This window comes from Rhincodon typus, chromosome 7, assembly GCF_021869965.1.
Source record: "Rhincodon typus isolate 14 chromosome 7, sRhiTyp1.1, whole genome shotgun sequence".
Lineage (NCBI taxonomy): Eukaryota > Metazoa > Chordata > Chondrichthyes > Orectolobiformes > Rhincodontidae > Rhincodon > Rhincodon typus.
This window is the reverse complement of record NC_063338.1, coordinates 56,796,843-56,815,447: the sequence shown is the minus strand read 5'-3', so window position 1 is coordinate 56,815,447 and position 18,605 is coordinate 56,796,843. Positions and strand designations below refer to the sequence as shown.

The 18,605-nt window shown below is 38.5% G+C and overlaps 1 protein-coding gene across 1 annotated transcript in view; it reads left to right on the top strand.

Moving 5' to 3' along the window:
* Window positions 1–18,605, top strand: part of LOC109915025 (potassium voltage-gated channel subfamily H member 7) — a 435,059-nt gene that overhangs the window by 237,702 nt on the left and 178,752 nt on the right. Inside the window, exons 4-5 of the mRNA XM_048599219.1 lie at window positions 9,388–9,812; window positions 17,796–17,816. Of these exons, the coding sequence (XP_048455176.1) occupies window positions 9,388–9,812; window positions 17,796–17,816 (446 nt within the window). The remainder of the gene's footprint in view (window positions 1–9,387; window positions 9,813–17,795; window positions 17,817–18,605) is intronic.

Sequence of the window (18,605 nt, the reverse complement as noted above, 5' to 3'; positions counted from 1 at the left end):
TAGCCAAGGATGTCAAATGCCAGCAGATGTGCACTGTCAACATTGTGAAAATGACACCCACCATATCATCACGTTTTACATGGATACATAATGTTTTGGAACTGGTATCTAATTGTCAGAGTTTGCAGCCAAAAATCAGTGGGGATTTAAATTTTCTACATTCCTGGAGGTTGCCCAACAAGACAGTAACCTTTAGTTTCATGTCGAACTGTGAAGTTGTGCTTCTGTCACTCAAAGGCCAAACTCTGGCCTACACTGAACACAGAAAATGTGACCAACTGAAAATAATGTGGAATGATAGTGACCGATCAACTTAGAATAAATCATAAAATTAATTTCAACAATGCCTGAAATGGTTTGGTGGCATTGGAGGTGGGGCATGGTGAGACAGGGAAGTGGGAGACAAAAAAAAAAGCTGCATAAACTCAGCAGATCTGGCAGCATCTGTGGAGAGAAAACAGAATCAACATTTTGGGTCCAGTGACTCTTCTTCAGAGTTTTCAGCAATTTCTGTTTTTGTTTCTGATTTCCAGCATCCACAGTTTTTTTTGTTTTAAAGAGAGAGTGGGATTTTCTAACGTTACTATAGTCTTATGAAATTAGGCATTCACACTCATAAATTGAGTTGCTCAATTTGAGCAGCAACAACAGATATGTGAAAATACGGGAGAAATGCTCAAAGTAACTGTGAGGGAGAAGAGGGAAAGAAGACTTTGAAAGTGGGTTCTTAGTCACTAATAGTCCCCATTAGCAACTATTCGTTCTCATAGGCTGACCATTATCCATTCCTGTTTTTCTTTCTCTTTGGGCTCTATCTCCATCTACTGTTTACTTCTTATCCCCTCCCCCACCCCATTTTCTGCATAAAAACCAAATTCTTCCCTAGCTACCATCAGTTCTGAAGAAAAGTCACTGGACTTGAAATGTTAACTCTGATGTCTCTCATGGATGCTGCCGAATTTGGTTAACTGTCTGAACTGTGGCTTTTGACGTACCCACCTGTCCACATATAAGCCACGATGCATTTCAAAGCATCATCTGTAACAGTGCACTTTAGGCTTTACTAAGCAATCATCAATGACCATTGTTTGCTTTAGTTCTATGCTATTTTGCTTAATTATAAACAAACTTTCAGGCCAAAGTTCAAATTCAGAACAAATAACATAATTGTCTATGTTATTGTCTCTGTGAGTAATGTTCCTTTGTTCCCATTATGCTTCCCTTTAATGCCAGCATATTTGCAAATGAATTCCTAACCTATAGATTTTTCTAAGTGACTACAATGTAGAAGGTGTAGCTGTGCTGTCTTACTGCATGGTTTCACTGAAAGTCAGTACAAATTCAATGAGTATTCATGTGGTGATTCTGGAGAAGACACTATAATTGATTCAGTCTTATAAACCTGGCTTGTCCAATCTGAATTCTAATATTTGTACAGGATGCTGGATAGGGTAGATGTGGTGTTACCTTGTGTAACATCATCCTCACAGAACTGAGTGAAGACATGACCCTGCTGCTGGCAGTCTCAGCTGCTCCATCGATTTGCATGGGACAAGACGCTGTGGTTTGTAGTGAGGCCTGTTAATTCCTGTATCAGTATTCTCAGAATTCAGCATGTTAAAAATGGATAAGTGAGCTTCTTACAAATTAGAGCCTGAAGCCTCAGTAACAATAGTCTGAGCATTCATGAGGGATATTCTAAGGGCACACAGGACCTGTATTACAAAGGTCGCTGCTGCACTTTGACTTGACATGTGTGCCAGTTGTACACATAGCTATTCATCAATGGCTGTACAGATTCAACTGATAGACTTCTCAGTCCTGCTAATGAGACCCATAGAAGATCTTTTGCATCACTCAAATTACTACTACCATAGAGGATTCTGAGATTGCTGCCCCTGTTCACAGCACCCCTAATTTTGCACATATGAACATTGAGGGTACTGAGCCCGCTCCCTACACTCTTGACCTGGCTGACTTCATGCAGGTGGGCAACACCTAGCTCCCCACAATTTAATGGAGGCAGCCCAGCTTCTCCAGAACTCATTATTCATAGCTCCTCAGAGTAATCACAAATCCTAGATTCCAGATTCAGGAGCATTTCAAAAGTCTTACCCCTTGCATGGTCCCTTATAGCCTCCTTGTTAATTCATGGCTGTTCCAGAATCATTCACAAACATACACTCTGTACAACTCTAAGGAACACTAAACTTTAGGTCTGGCTGAGAGCCCAGAATCTCTTAAAAGCTTCAGCCTTGTTAGACAAGTTCATTCAAGGGAAATTGTTACTTGGTTAACAGCGTTACAAGCTTTGCTTTACTTGCATCTACATTGTCAATGGCTCAATATTTATTTACACAAGATAAAGTGGAGTCACCTCTTATAGCTCCTGTTGTCATCAGTTTATTAACATTTTTACAAGTTTATAGTATCAGCAGATTTTAAAGTTATTATGAAAGGATTTTTGAAGCAATTAAATGATTGGTATTATGAAGTTCATTAGGCTTAGAGAATGTTGACCACTTCCAATATTTCAGGAGTGTCCTGTTGGCCAAAGCATCTATTGATGAAGAGATGTAGCACTGCCTCCAGTGTGCTAATACAGCTTTTGCCCACCTGAGGAAAAGGATGTTTGAGGACAACAACATCAAATCCAACAACAAGGTCATGGTTTACAGAGCTATGGTTCCCGTGCTGTTATATGGTTCTGATATGTGGATTGTCTATGGTAAACACCTCAAGGTGCTGGAGCAGAACCACCAATGCTGCTTGCGCAAGATCCTGCAAATCCGCTGGGAAGAAAGAAGCACCAACACCAGCATCCTTGACCAGGTCAATATCCCCAGCATTGAGGCACTGACCACCCTTGATTGGCTGTGATGGGCTGGGTTCATCATCCACATGATGGACTTGAGACTCTCCAAGCAGGTGCTCTACTTCCAGCTTTGAAATAGCAGGTGATCCCCAGGTGGACAAAGGAAGCAGTTTAATGATACCCACAAGGCCTCAACGATGAAGTGCAGCATTCTGACAGACACCTGGGAATCACCAGACCAAGACCATCCAAAGTAGAGGAGGAACATAGTACCTCGAGACTTGCCATCAGGAAAAAGCAGTAGCCAGGTGAAAACAGCGAAAGGATCAGGCTACCCCACCGACACCCCACCCACCCCTTCCTGCGACCACCTTCTGTCCCAAGTGTAGCAGAGCCTGTGGAAGCCACATTGGTCTGTACAGCCACCTATGGACTAACTCTGAGAGTGGAAGTGATGATAGGATATGTATAGAGAAATTATTGACTGGGTCAATAATCATGGAGGTGCAATGTGTTGGCAGTGGACCATTGGATGTGTAGTGCATTAAGTTGGCATTGGGGCCCTAAATGACCATGAGTGTAGATGATGAATGTTTGGACATTAATTTGACACAGAAGCAATAAAAGATGTTAATGGTTAATGGTTAATGGGTAGGGATGCTGAGTAGGTGTGAGGGATGAGGAATAGAGTACCTAACATTTTGTAATAAAACTGAGATTAAGTCCCAAAAGACTGAGGTAGGCCTTTTAAGTGAATGCCAACACCCAGCAATCCCTGTGGCGAACTCTGGTGTACATAGTTTATAGAATGTTAAATAAATAGCAGCATTAGGAAATTCCAGAAAAATGAAATCTTCTCAGATGCAAATTTCATGTTGCTATGATGCAGGACTTGAGAACTGTTGTTTATAAACATAGAAGTATTTTCCTCAAAAGGGGCAACCGTGGTAAGACATTCAGGAGATAACAGTCAAAGTCAGGAACCTCTGCTCATACAGGATGAGGAACCAAATGATGGGCAACACGTGACCCAGCTTGATTCTTTCTGACCTATTGTGAAATTCTTTCCTCTGGAATGAGAGAGAGGCAGCTATTATAGAAAATGAAAATAGGTGGCACAACTATTACTGTTTGTGCAGGTGGGAAGGATTCCCAAGTGAGTAAGTAGGCTGCGCAGAGGGCATGCAGGGTTATTGATGTTATGGTACTGTTGGCATGGGTGAGGGTGAGTGGGGAAGATGTTGCAGACATTAAAGAGAATGGCCAAACATGAGCCTTGGTTGGTAGTGTGTTTGGTAGCAGAGATAGAGTGAGTATAAGGCATTGAAAAGAAATAGGAGCACTTACGCTGGTGTAGTGGAGAAGACATTGACCATCTTCGTATATTGTTGGGACTTCATCCAGACAGTCAAGGTTATTTCAAGGCAAGTGGCAGCCTCAGGTTCGATCTGGTGTATTGGCCTCCACTCTTGATCCTAGGGAAATTCGCATCCATGTATCTCTCCATGTAGCAGGAGTTACAGGACCATGCCAGCAGAAGTGGGATGCATATTACCCCCCTGCTTGTCATGTCCACAACAAATATCAGGAACCAACAGGGCACCTCCATTATGATGGCACTTGTACAGGTGCAGGACTAGCTTTTAAATATGGCACCATCGCCAGAGATGATAGTTAATTCCAGGAACTCTAGACTGTGGAGAGTTTACCTGAGAATTGCATGGTTTAAGATAGGATGGAAATTGGACATGTTATTCAGAGTAAGGGCTAAAATGTCAATTAATTCAGAGAGTTTGGTAAGATTCAGTGAGAAAACAGAATTGACCTCACAGTGAGAATCACTCCACCAATCTCGATGTGACCTGCACTTATCCAGAAAAGTGCAAGATTTAGCCCAAAGATTTTTATGAAGGGAATTCCAGAATTTAGTACTAAGGCTGCTGTAGGGACAGCCACAAATGATGAATGCACAGGGGCCAGAATTAGGGGACTGTAAAGATCTTGGAGAGTTTGAGACAGCTCTAGACATAAAATGCAAGTGATATTTGAAAATGCATATGAAGATTAAAGATTTGGGATCTTGCCAGACTGGGAGCCAATTTAAGTGAACAAGCACTGGAGCGATAGATGATTGGAACTTGATGCAAGGTAGGATAAGTGTTGCTGATGAGGAGTGAATGGGCTCAAGTTTATAGATGATGGAAGTTAGGAGGCCAACTATTTTTGCATTGAAATCATCAGGTCTATAGATAACAAGGGCTTCATTGACAGTTTTAGCAGCAGATAAACTGAGGCAGTAATGAAGTTGGGTGATATTCCAGGAGTGAAAATGGTGATGACATGTAAGTGTGTGTATATAATATTTATATATATAGATATAGATATAGATATGGATAGATATATGGATATAGATATAGATAGATAAATATACGCATATATAAATCACACAGCTGTTACAACGTGGAGATAGACAGCTGAACTGTACACATAACATAGTAAAATTAAAAACTTTCAAAACTCTCAGAATTAACCTCAATGGCTCCTATCCAGACTTTTGAATAATCAATCCCAAACTCTGCAAATAATCAATTCTCAACACCAGTTTGTATCTTAAACAAAAGACTTAACAATACAGTAACTTCAGCAGAGTAAAAATTAAACAAGAAAGTAATCAAATTGGTGTGCTGTATAACTAAAAGCATTTGTTTTCAGCCCCTTTCAGACCAAAGGTAAACAAACAAATAAACATAATTGAGGGTGAATAGAATAGAATAATAAAACTGGCCAGATTACTAAAGTGGTTTTCACAATGTCTCATTTCACAAGCATAGATGCTGGTTTCTTTGTTGATTTTCTAAAAATTTCATTCAGGGTCACTTTTACAGTTCATACAAAGGCAGTAATTTTTATAACTCGATTTTCTTTTCTCTAAGATTCCAAGGGCTGCTCATGAGTGTTTAAGAACGAAGCTTTCAAATCTTCACCCTGTAGCATCAATAGTTAAACTCTCTTTTTTCATGGAAAACACAATGTAAGCCCAATTAAAAATCTAACTGTCTCCTGCATGATGTCCCAGTTACCGTTCAACACCTACTATCTGCTTGAGCATAAGGTCTTTTCCAGACTTGCTGGAACCAATTCCCAGGTACTGACGTCATTAATGGCCTTCTGAATACACAAAAGCTTGCTTGGTCTGTTTTCCTTTTAATGCAAGCTGTTACTCATAGTCTAAAAGTAATCCTTAACTCACTGTTCCTGGTTCACAGCTCCAAACCAAACTTAATAAGATAATAAAATAAAGATAATGAAAAATCAGCAAGGGTTTAACATAGTATAATGTTATAATTCAGATTTTCCTCTGGGCTACAACCTTGTGAGACCTCTAATATTTCAATGAGACACATCCTGCTTGTTAAATACTTAGAGATAAACACAGTGCACTGACAGCTTTTCAGAAGGTTGTTACCTTCTCAATATTCTGAAAGAACTTTTTTGCATTAAAAATGGATCACGTCTTTCTTCTGATCTTGACATTTTACATAATTCTGAATCTTCACTGAAAAAAACTGGTTCTGGGGTGTAATCAGATATAAATTATCTTTGGAATTTCTTCAATACATGTTGGCCTAAGATTTTGCTAATGTTAGCAATTTTATCATAGATTTCATATATTACATCACTGGGATGATTCCGTGTTCTTGCACTCCCTGTGAAGAAATTGTAACCAATACAAACACAGGTTGGTTTTAGGGTTATAATATTTGCTACCAATTCTCCAGACCAAAACCTTTTAATGGACACCATACAAGACACAATGAGGTAATAAGTGGTCAAGAAAAGTATTCAACAAAAAAACTAAGATGTACAAGGAGGTGAAAATGACTGGAAAGCCAGAGAATTGGGAAGTCTTAGGAACTAGCAGAAAGTGCCTAAAAAGCTAATAAGGATGGAGAAAATTTGTTATGAAAATAAATTCAGAAGAAAGATACAAACAAATGGCAACAGCTTCTATGAGTAAACAAAAAGGAGAGTAGTTAAAGTAAGTGTGGGACTTGGCGGATGTAACCAGGGATTTAATAATGGAGAACAGGAAAATGGTAGCTAATTTAAAACAATATTTTGTGTCGGTCCTCAGTGGAGAACAGTATAAACATTCTGAAGACAACACATAAGCAAGATGTTAACTGGAAATAAACGTTTCATAGCAGTCTCTGTCACAAGGTATAAAGTACTTAACAAATTAAGGGGACTGAAGGCAAACAAGCAGCCAGGCCCTGATGGCCCACATCCAAAGGTTTTAAAGGAAGTGGCTGCAGAGATAGTGGAAGCATTGAATGAAATATCCCCCAAACTTTCTGGATGTCAGGAAGGTTTCAGCAGATTTGAAAATGGTAGTGGAATGCCACAAGGATTAGCCTTAAGGCCTCTATTATTTCAACCTATATTGATGAGTTGGAGGAGGGGGCAGGGTGCAATACATCCAGATTTGTTGATGAAACAAAAATAAGTAAAAGGCATGTGGTGATGAGGACATGAGGAGCCTGCAAGAGAATATAGATAGGTTGGATAGTGGGAAAAAAACTAGGCAGATGGAGTTTAATGTAGGAAAACATGAGATCATTCACTTTGGGAGGAAGAATCAAGAGGCAGACTTATTTTAATGGAGAGAGAAAGTCCATAAAATTGCAGCACATAGGGAGATTTGTATTCTCTTGCACATGAAACACAAAAGTTAGCATACAGGTGCAAGTAATTCAATGCAAATAGCATTTTGTCCTTTATTGCTAGAGAGTTTGAGTCTAACAATACCAAAGTATTGTTAGGTTGTACAGGGTATTGGTGAAGCTGCATCGGGAGCACTGTAAAAAGTTTTAGTCCTATTTAAAAAGCATTCTGGCATTGAGGACAATTCAAAAGAGATTCACAAGGCTACGTTGAATTACCAAGAACTGTTAAGGCCATTTTTGATCAGAATTTTAAAGGAATAAGGGGTGATCCTTTGGAAACATATAGGATGCCGAGGAGGCTTGACAGTAAATTTTGGGAAGATATTTTCCATTAGTGGAGAAGGCTCAAACTAGGCATAAGGGGGCACTCATTTGAAACTGAGATGTCAAATAATTTATTCTCCAGAGCGTAGTAAATGTCTGGAATTCTGTACCACAGAGTTGTGAAGGCTAGATCACTCGAAGTATTTAAAGAAGAGGTAGATAGATTTCTGAAAAATCAATGTGTTAACGACTATGATAAGCTAGCATGAAAGAGGAGTTGAGATCTCTAGCAGACCTTGCATGGTCGTATTAAATAGCAGGACAGGCTTTGGGAGTCAAATAGCCTATTTCTGCTCCTATTTCTCATATTCTTGTGTTCTTATGTAATACTTCAAAAAAAAGCAGCATGTCCTTGAATATTAACTGCAGAAATATCCTGCAATAATTTGCCATTTGAAAAGAACCAGAGATTTAGAGAAATAGTTAAAATTTCCTCCAAAACTGCGAATATAATAGCTACTAAATTACTGTGGTTGCAAAAATCTAAAATATCCAAGGGCAATAAGTATTCAATTTGTAGTTAAACATAGTCAACCCACATCATGTATAACAACCGTTGTCAAAGAAAACCCCTGAATGATGAAAGGCAGCAGTTTAGGATCTGAAGTGTTTTCCCAGTCTGCAAGTACACTTCCTTCATTCTGAAAAATGATAATTCAGAATATTATGAGCACAGTGATCAACAGCAAAAATTGCTCAGCTTCCTGTTGGCTCACCACTTCATCTAGAGGCTGACAAAAGTGATTAATCAGTCACTGAAATGGTTAGGCTCTCACAAAGCCCAAGTTGAAAGTGTGAAATTAAATAGAATGCCTGTATCACCAAGTACAGAATCTCAATTCTAGATGTTTTGGTGAATTCATTACAAGTATACTTTACATGATGTAGTATTTGCATTCTGCATTATGTTTTCTTAAAAATTGTAAAGGTCAGCTTAACACATGTTTTTACTTCCTTGTAGCCAGTTTATTAGTTAAAAATAAAAATTAGCAGAAAGAATACACGAATCAATTATTCCTACACAATTGTAATATCTTGCACATTACATGATATAAGCACTCCCATTTTCTTAATTTATTTAATTATCCACTGTGATTTCTTCCTTTCCTCTATCATTTCTTTGCTCAAAAAATTATAACATGATTATGTATACTGAAAATGCAGTCCAAAACAAAATTGCTGTTTTTCTTCCAAAACATTAATGGGTATGCACACAACTTTTGAATCCCTTCCCTGACTTATCAAATAAACATTTATGAATAAGTTCAAAATTGATCAGATTTTATGGTTTAGGCATTATTTTAAGTTTAAGTAATGAAAAAGTCAACGTAATCTTCTTCATCAAGGAACAATGATTTCCATTCCAAATGCAGCAGCATATGGAGACTATTGGCATGTTTTTGTCAATGTCTGCTTTTGTTTTCTATATGCTCTTCTTATTGGTTATTTCAGTATGAGTAAACAAATGATTAGTGTTGCTTGCTCATGTTCTTTTATTTCATTTACTGTAGGCCGAGGAAGATTTTTCAGACTGAAGCTGCCTGCATTAAGACTTCTTACATCCAGCAAACAATCACTTCCCCAGGAGGACCCTGATGTGGTTGTAGTGGAGCCTTCTCAAGTGAGTGATGAATCTTTGGCCATGAAGGACTTGAAATCCCCGACAAGTGAAAGCTGTGGTCCTTCAGAATTTGAAGAAACAAAAGCATTGACAGAACCAGGTAGCTCTCCTCCATTTGTAAATTTGCCAGGACCACTGGACCATTCTTCACCAAAGCGACACTGGGATGGATTGAATCCAGATACGTTGCAGTCTACCTCTGGTCTAACATACAGTCAGTCAAGAGAAAGTGTGTGCAGTATGAGGAGAGCTTCTTCGGTTCATGATATTGAAGGATACCATGTGAATTCTAGGATTATATTTAGGGATCGGCATGCAAGCGAAGGTAGGCATCTTAGCTTTTTTTTACAAAGCATGCTTTCTGTGAGTTTAAATTTTGCCATATTGCTAATTGAGAAATTTGTAAATGATTTGGTAAAAATGATGTTGAACTAATACTTTAATCATTCTGTTCACAATCCCTATTTTCTGTGTCCAAATCCCAATGCTTTCTGGGAAGATGAATGCACAACGTAGAAAATTGCCATTTTCAACATTGTTGCTTTGAAACTTCAACAATTTTCTATAAATATACTTAGTGAGTCACTGCTGCCTCTTTTGATGATTAAAATAAGGCAGACCCTTTGCACAGGGTAAATCATTATACTGTCCAAAGGATATTCACAATTGGTGCTCCCTCAAATGGAAAAAAATAACAAAAAATGTGCCCTGAATAGAGTTGAGCCCTATAGGTAATCTTTATATAGAAACGAGTCAATAGAATTGGCCTTTCTTGCAATGAGTCAGATATTGGCTTTGAGTCATTATAAGTAGCCATTTGAGAATCACTATGGGGAGTCCATTTACATAGGATGAGTCACTCTAAAGAGCATCTTTATACATAATATACAGACAACTAACACATTTAGTCAGGTGAGTTACTATAGGACCCCTTTATATAGGGCGAATCATTCTTAATTATAAATGTAGCCACATGCAGCTCAGTAAACTTGGAAAAGAAACAATAGTTAGGTTATATAGGGTGGGTTACAGAGGGTGACTCCACTCTGGGCTGGATTTTCACTATCAGGACAGGTAGCTTAGTATGGGAAATTCCAGCACACCGTATTCACTTAGGGAAGAAGTGTCCTGATTGTGGAATCTTTAGGTGTAAGATGGTGTTGTGTGAATCAGAGGCAGGTACAAGAACTGCTGAGTGATGATATACTGATCAAAGGGCTGTCTCAATTCTCTGGAACTTTGTCCCAATTTAAAACTAGACCAATGAGCCATTACCTCTCACACAATCTCACGCCCTCATATTTTCTCACCTACTCCATCCATGCCATTTACAACAACATATGCTCCCTACCCATTCCCAGTGGCCCTTCATATCTTCCATGACAATCCAAGTCCCCTACCCACCCTCAAGGTACCTCATAACCTCCATGCCAAATCATAGCAATTCCATGCCCCATTCACTTGTGATGGTGTGGAGGTGCTGGTGTTCGACCAGGACGGACAAGGTCAAAAGTCATACGACACCAGGTTATAGTCCAACAGGTTTATTTGAAATCACAAGTTTTTGGAGCATTGGCCCTTCGTCAGGTCACTCCAAAAGCTTGTGATTTTAAATGAACCTGTTGGTCTATAACCTGCGTCGTATGACTTTTGACCTCATTCACCTATTAAACATTCTCTGTAGAACAAAATAAATCTGTAATAATTACAGCATCTAAGAAAATACTTAAACATGTATACCTTAACAAAGAATGCTGCTGCAATAAACCTGTAAAAGTGTCAATCAACCAGCACCTTTAAATCAGTAACAGATACTGTAAACACTTAAAACCTCTTTATCTTGTGTAAGCAAATATTGAGCCAATGATAAAAACAGATCACATCACAGAATAGGAAGGATTGTAAAGATATCAATCAAGCAATGCTTCCATCTGTACACCTGTTTCAACAAAATAAAACTTTTTTGAGAAGTCTGGGTTCTGAAAAACGTATGCATTATTAAGCTTGGCAACAATCTAACCAATGATCTTCTCTTATTCCTGTGAAAATTGGGGATGCAAATCATGGGATTGGATTCTGTTCACCATTTTTAAAGATCCAAAGACCCTCTGTGACACCACAACAATCTGACTATATTTTGCCCCCGTCAACAACACTGCTCCACAATATTATATCTCCACAATATTACCCATATTTCTGCAGGTTAGTGCCATCAAAAGCCTTGCAAACCTGATACCTGAAGCCCATCTCACCAGAAATTGGATTTTTGACCTTGTCAACTTTGTCAGGTAAGGAGTTGGAATGCCCTTTGGGTATCCAGACAAAGATCGATGACGACAAAGTTAGGCCGGCCTCCTTTCGGGCAACAACCCTCAGTTAGGGTCTGGAGAGTATGGAGGTTGATTGGGAGAGAGCGTATTATGAGAGAACCGAGAAACAATAGGGGGAGGAAGCAATTGGGATGAACTTGACAGGCATCAGCTTTCAGAATTAGTTTGGAGCCAGATCCTCCAGGCTCCTCTTGATTCCACATTCTGGTAACTACTTTTTTTTTACTATCTTAAATTTATTGGCTGCTAGTCGTCCCTTTAAGGCTCATGGCTAGCTAGACACATTTAAACGCACGTATCTTGGACACAGCCAGCTCAATACAAACTACATTCAGGCTAGGAACATTTTGGAAGCATGGCCTTAAGAAGGTCCCTCTTTGCAAATGCAAAGTGTCTAGCATCTTTTTCAGGCACAGATCCCAGAAACGTTTATCAATATGTTGGGAAGCACCCAACTGACAAAATATGAATGCACATATCACTATCAAACATTGCTAAGGCACCCAAACCTGTCTACAAAAAAAGGCACGTTATTTTTTAAAGACCAAATATTTCACAGTGCTTCTTGTCAATATTCTTTTTCACTGCCCTCAGAGATTTCAAATCACTGTTTCCTACACTACATTAAGCTTAATACCTCTTCCTGTATTCCACAGACTCTTATTCATGCAAAATACCAAATTTAAAACTTACATCCTCCATGGCAGCATCTTCCATTCTATAGCTTTGTTCCATTATATATCTTCCTCCATACACAGTCCTACAATGATAACTTTTGATGCATATCCTTCCACTGGCTCAACATTACAAGCCAATGCTTTCAGCCTATCAATGTTACTTCTTAATATCCCTTCACTAAATACTTTGAATGAGATTGTAGTCTTTTGAATATCTATTTAGTGGATTCTGTGGGTACTGACAGAGCTCTAAGACGGTTTCTGAAACTTTCACACAGTTGTGGGGTAAATTGCCATTGGATACAGGCATTTGCTGGCATGTACCCAGTGCTCATATGCCAGAAGTATGAAGAAGAAGCAGAAATAAATCACACAGATTTGATGCCAATGGTACCATTCGGAAGCTCCACTCTAAATCTTTTCTCTTAACTTGCACAATGAAACACATAATTAGCAACATAATGTTTGTGGCTGCACCATATGAGCAAAGGAGACAGTAATCAGGGCTGTTTGGCTGATAGACAGCAGGAGGGCATTATTTTTAGGCATCCATGGCATGTGACCATTGCTGACAAGACCTGTAATTTTCCTTAAGAAAACTCTGGCAATCTTTCTGAACCACTGCACCATATGTCCTTTAGGTACACCCATATTGCTCTTTGGAAAGAATTTCCAGTGAATTAACTGCCTGTATTCTCCTAGCTAGTAAAATTAATTGGTTGGAAGGTAATATCAAAGAATCCATGGCAACTTACTACAGTGCATCCTATGCACGGTGCATACTGTTGCTGCTGCAAGTCCCTGTTGAAGGGAGTGAATGTTGAAGGTGGTGGATGAGGTGCCAATTAAAATGGCTATCTTGTGTTGGATGGTGTTGCACTTCTTGAATGTTGTTGGATTGAAAAATTAACCTGACAAGCAGGGAGTCTTCCATCATACACCTGACTTGTAAATGGTGAACATGTTTTGGGGACTCAGGAGGTGAGTTACTTACCTCAGAATTCCCAGTGTGTTCTTTTGGCTACGGTAATTTTATGGCTAGTCCAGTTAAATTTCTGGTCAGTGCTAACCCCAGAATATTGCTGGTGAGGGGGAAGGTGTTGCCTTTAAATGTTAAAGGAATATGGTTACATTTTCTGTTATTGGAGATGGCCATTATTTAATACTTGTGTGGTGTGAATGTTGTTTGCCAACTATTAGCCCAAGCCTGAATGTTGTTCAGATCTTGCTGTATATCCACACTGACTGCTTCAACATCTGAAGGGTTGCAAATGACATTGAGCTTTGTAGGATCATCAGCAAACATCCTCTCTCTGGCCTTTTGTTGGAGGAAGTGTCATTGGTGAAGCAGTTGAAATGGTTAGGTTTTGGACCATATTCTGACGAACTCTTGCAGTGTCATCCTCAGCTGAGATGATTGGTGTTTGACAACTACAATCAACTTCCATTGAGCTAGGTATGACTTCATGCCATTGCAAATTCTTCAACATCTTCCTGTTGTCCTCAGTTTTGTTCAGGCTGTTTAATGCCACTCTTCACCAAATGCTGCCTTGATGTCAAGAGCAGTAATAATCAGTATACCTCTTGAAAGTAATTGTTTTGACATGTTTCTGCCAAGGGTATAATGAAGTCTGAAACCAAGTGCCTCTGGCTGAACCCAAAGTGAACATTGGTCAATGAGTAAACAATGAGTAAACGCTGCTGCGTGACCTTGTTAACAGCACCTTCTATCACTTTGCTAATGATTGTGACTGGGCTCATGTAATGGCAATTGGCTGAACTGGATTTGTGGTTAGGATACATCTGGGCAATTTTCCACATTTCCCAATAGAAGCCAATATTATAGCCGTACTAGAATAACTTGGCAAGGAGTGTGAGTAGTCCTGGAACACACTGCAGTCAGGATGTTAATGAGGCCCAAAGGCTTTGCTGTGTTCAATGCATTCAGCTATTTTGTGATATTGAGTTGGCTGAAGACTACATTCTGTGATGCTGGGGATATTAGGAGGAAGCCAAGATAAATCCTCAACTTGATACATCTGGCTGAAGCTAGTGAAACATTGTTTATTTTTATCTGTTACATTGATTCACTGGATTCCCCCATCACTGAGGATGGAAAGTTTCTGAAGCCTCCTCCTTCAATTAGTAATTTAATTGGTCATCATGTGTCATGTTGCAGGACTGCAGAATCTGATCTGATCCGTTGGACCACTTAATGCTGTCAATTCTGTTGAGCATCCACATAATCATGTATTGTGACTTCACCAGATTGCTGCCTCATTTTTAGGTGTGCCTGGAGTTTTTGCTGGCATGCTGTGCTTCATTTCTCATTGAACAAGGCCAGAGCTCTCAGGATTGGAGGATGATTTTATTTTTCCCTGAAAGAGGACAACAGGTTCATGCTCCATGGAGCCACTGTCACTGCCCTGAGATAGTGTCTCTGGACAACAGATTGTTGAATTGTTGTGGCACCCTGAAAACCTCTTTATACATTGTAATCCATGGTCATGCAAGCTGCTGTTGCATGACAGTAGACTGAACCTCTGCTGCATAAGTCACACATTGAGTGGCTCCTGCTAGTTCTGTAATGGAAGCTACATCATATTATACCATGGTTGGTGTCACAAATCTGTGAATGGAGTTGACCACCGCTTGCAATATGGAAAAGTTAGGGTCCAAGCTCCCTGCAAAAGTTTTTGCCAAGGTGATATCAGAATCCTCAATGCTCCTTGTCATTGACTGAAAGCTTTCCAATAGGTTTTTCAATATCCTGAGCATTTCATTTTGCATAGACATCAACCATTTTCTGTCCACTGCCCAATGAAGTGCTCATCTAAGTCTTTTGCAGCTAGAACTTATGGGTGATCTCATTGTGGTTGAGACTGAACTATCTTTGAAATGGTTGCAGACCACTGATGCTCAGTAACTTAATACATGCAAATTCACCTCTAGCTTTCTTTTAAGATATATTAGTGTCAGTTTTTGAACTGTTACAAGTGTGAATTAAAGTGACTGTGCTGTGTCTTCATCATCACTTTGTTTTACTGTTACTCCACTGACTGGTCAGGTTGTACCTGTTGGATACTGAAATAAAAAGACACAGAGGTAAGATTATAGTAAAGAAATGGGTGGAAAATAAGAAGTGCATGATTATGTCACCTACAGCTTGTCAATAAAATGGAAATATGAGACGAGGTGGAAGTGAGATGTCAAATAGAGGATTAGGTTTGAGGATATCATCTTCCTCAATGCTTTCAACTCTACTTCTGGCCAAAGCCTCAGCATGGACATTCTTATAATGGCCAGCATCATCTCCTCCATGGGGTCTAGAGCATGAAGGAGCATCTATCCCTTACCAGTCAGCTTCTGCTGCTTTTTGTTTGACATTACATTGTCCTGTACATGAGAAGGTAGTGCAAAAGAAGGTAGCAAATCTGATGTAATACATTTTGCTAATGTATCCGCCATAGTGGATGAATTGGCAAAGCATGCAATCTTTGAAATGCAGGTGTGAGGCTTGCAGTATTTGAATAAAGGAACAGGAGTGGGTTATTTTATACCTACTATTTGACTAAATTGTGATTGATCTACTGCTTAACTCCATACACCTGCCCATGGCCAGAATTTGGTGAAGAAATGGCCTTATTTTAATCCTTGAGGCGGATCACAAAAAGAAGGAAAATTCCCGGCTTAGTCCACCTCTTCAGGAGAAAGTGCTAGATAAGGTCAGATTTTCGATCCAAAGAGAGAAGAAATGGTTACTATTAGGAGTTGGGTCAGCTAATTCGACAAAAAGTTTGGAGATAGCTCTAGTGGTGGGGACGGAGATGGGTTAAATAAAAGGATCTCATTATGAAATGCTGTGGATCATGACTCATCAAAAAGTTAGTTCAACTCCATGCAAAGTGCTGCGCAGCTGGCCATGTCTATCTCCACAGTAGGCCTAACAAGGTTGGGAGTGCAGGGTGAGAACTCAAGATTCTTTGCTCATCCCAATCAAATTGTTTTGAACCGTAGGTCTCAGATTTGTTCCATCCACAATGCACCTCCACTTTAAATAGTACAGATCAGTTTTAAGCATTGCGAGCAAGCTGTAAGTCAAAGAATATTGACCTCCTGCAATGCAACCGACAGTTAAACAGCAGGGTCAGTACTGACTAAATACAGAGATAATTCAAATGAGTAGGCAACAAGAAGCTGTTTTCATTCTAATAAATGGGCTTGAGTTAATCCTGCAGTCTAATTCTTGCATTACTGTGACCTGTTTTTGGGATCTGTCCAATTTAGCCCTCATGGTCTTAACTTCTCAGCCAAACTTATCTTCACTTTTTCCATTAAACCCTAGTTTTACTGTCTTTCACTTTTCTCTTAATTAAATACCACAGAATTGTTTTTTTTTTCTAAATTGAAGGCCCTACTTAAATACAATACATCCTGTTGTATTAAGATTTTTTTAAACTTTGCACTGACTTTCCGAAGTAGTCAATGGACAACCCTGAAAATTCATTGAGAAATATATCCATGAGTGTCTCAAAGCCTAAAGTGACTCTGTTCTTGATATTTTATTCCCTGCCAAGAAACACATAACTGATGCTGTATTTAATTTTTAATCTGATATCATTGCCAGTGGAATGACCACCTCAGTTATATTATCATGTAAGTGGAGATTTTTTTCTAAGTATCATTCTATGCATTCTTAGACCCCAATTTAAAGCATATTAATGTGCAGTAATGGTTCAAGTTCTAAAACAACTTTTTCTTCCTTGAATATTTAATTAGTGTTAATAGTATCTACCATTTTAAATGTAGCTATGATTCCAGGTATAAATTAGAAAAAGGATTTGAAGACTGAAATGTAAAACATCATCCCTTTCATTTGCATCTCTTTAGTTTATATTTGAAACCAGCCACCAGAATTGTACATTATTTTAATGGGTAGTCAGGTCCTCACAGCACCTCTCCATTCTCATTATAGTTCTATCTTTGAAAAGCAAGTATTTCACATGCTGTGTTGAGGCGTGTTCTGCATAAGCTCCTTGCAACTTATAATGAGATTCCAGTGAATGTATATGCTATGAAATAGCACAAAATGTATCATGAAAAATCCAAACCCTATGGCCCTGTAGCTCCATTGCAGAAATGATACAATCACAGAAATTGTTACAGTGAGAGTTTGGTGTATTGACTGGATTGCTCTTGCATATACAAATCTGTAAAATAAATGATTTTTAAAATTTATATTTTAGTATTCTGTATATTTCTTATTTCTCTTTTTTTACTTGTCACTATGTTGCCACACAGACAACGGACGACATATTAAAGGTAATATTTTCAACTAAACTTGTATGCCCTTATTTAAGTTACATTACTTGAATACATTCATCTTATTTATTGGTTGAAATAGAATTGGTTGTTGTTGCAAACTCAGAAAGGTCTTGCAGCTAAGTCCAAATTAATAAGTACTAACTAATTTAAATTTGTTTGAGAATTTATGCTCTTTCTGAACAATTTTCATCAATAGTTATCATGACTTGAATAAATATTATTCATCTTTATGAAGGAGGTTTTTTTATAAGATTCTGTGTACAAAGCATTGCTATTTCAAATTGGTATCAGGGTGCTGAATTGAAAGATTTGTCTATGTCAAATCATTCTGGTAACTATTCAATTAAAATAAAACAGATATTCAATTAAAATAAAACAGATTTGCTAGCAAAATTTAGCATCTTCTGAGGTATTCTGTTTGAGATTGCAATGTAAGATAGTAATATCCAACTGCTTGACGTACTGAAATTCCTTTACCCATATCTTTAGAAAATGAGTCAATTTATTTAGACTGATCAGGTTAACACCATGGTTAAAATAGTAGAGAAAGGTATTTGGTCATTTATTGTTATTCTGCAATGTAATTTCATGGTTAACATTGTCTCTATCACTAGCACCAGTACAAAGAAAGCAACCAACTTATGGAATTGAAATGATTATTTGAAAAGGAGAAACATTCTACTGAATTGCTGATGGCTGTCTCCACCACATTGATTAAATCAGAATTTGCTAACATAAAATGTAACACTGAGATTCAGGCACATAAATTTGAGAATTCTGATTTAA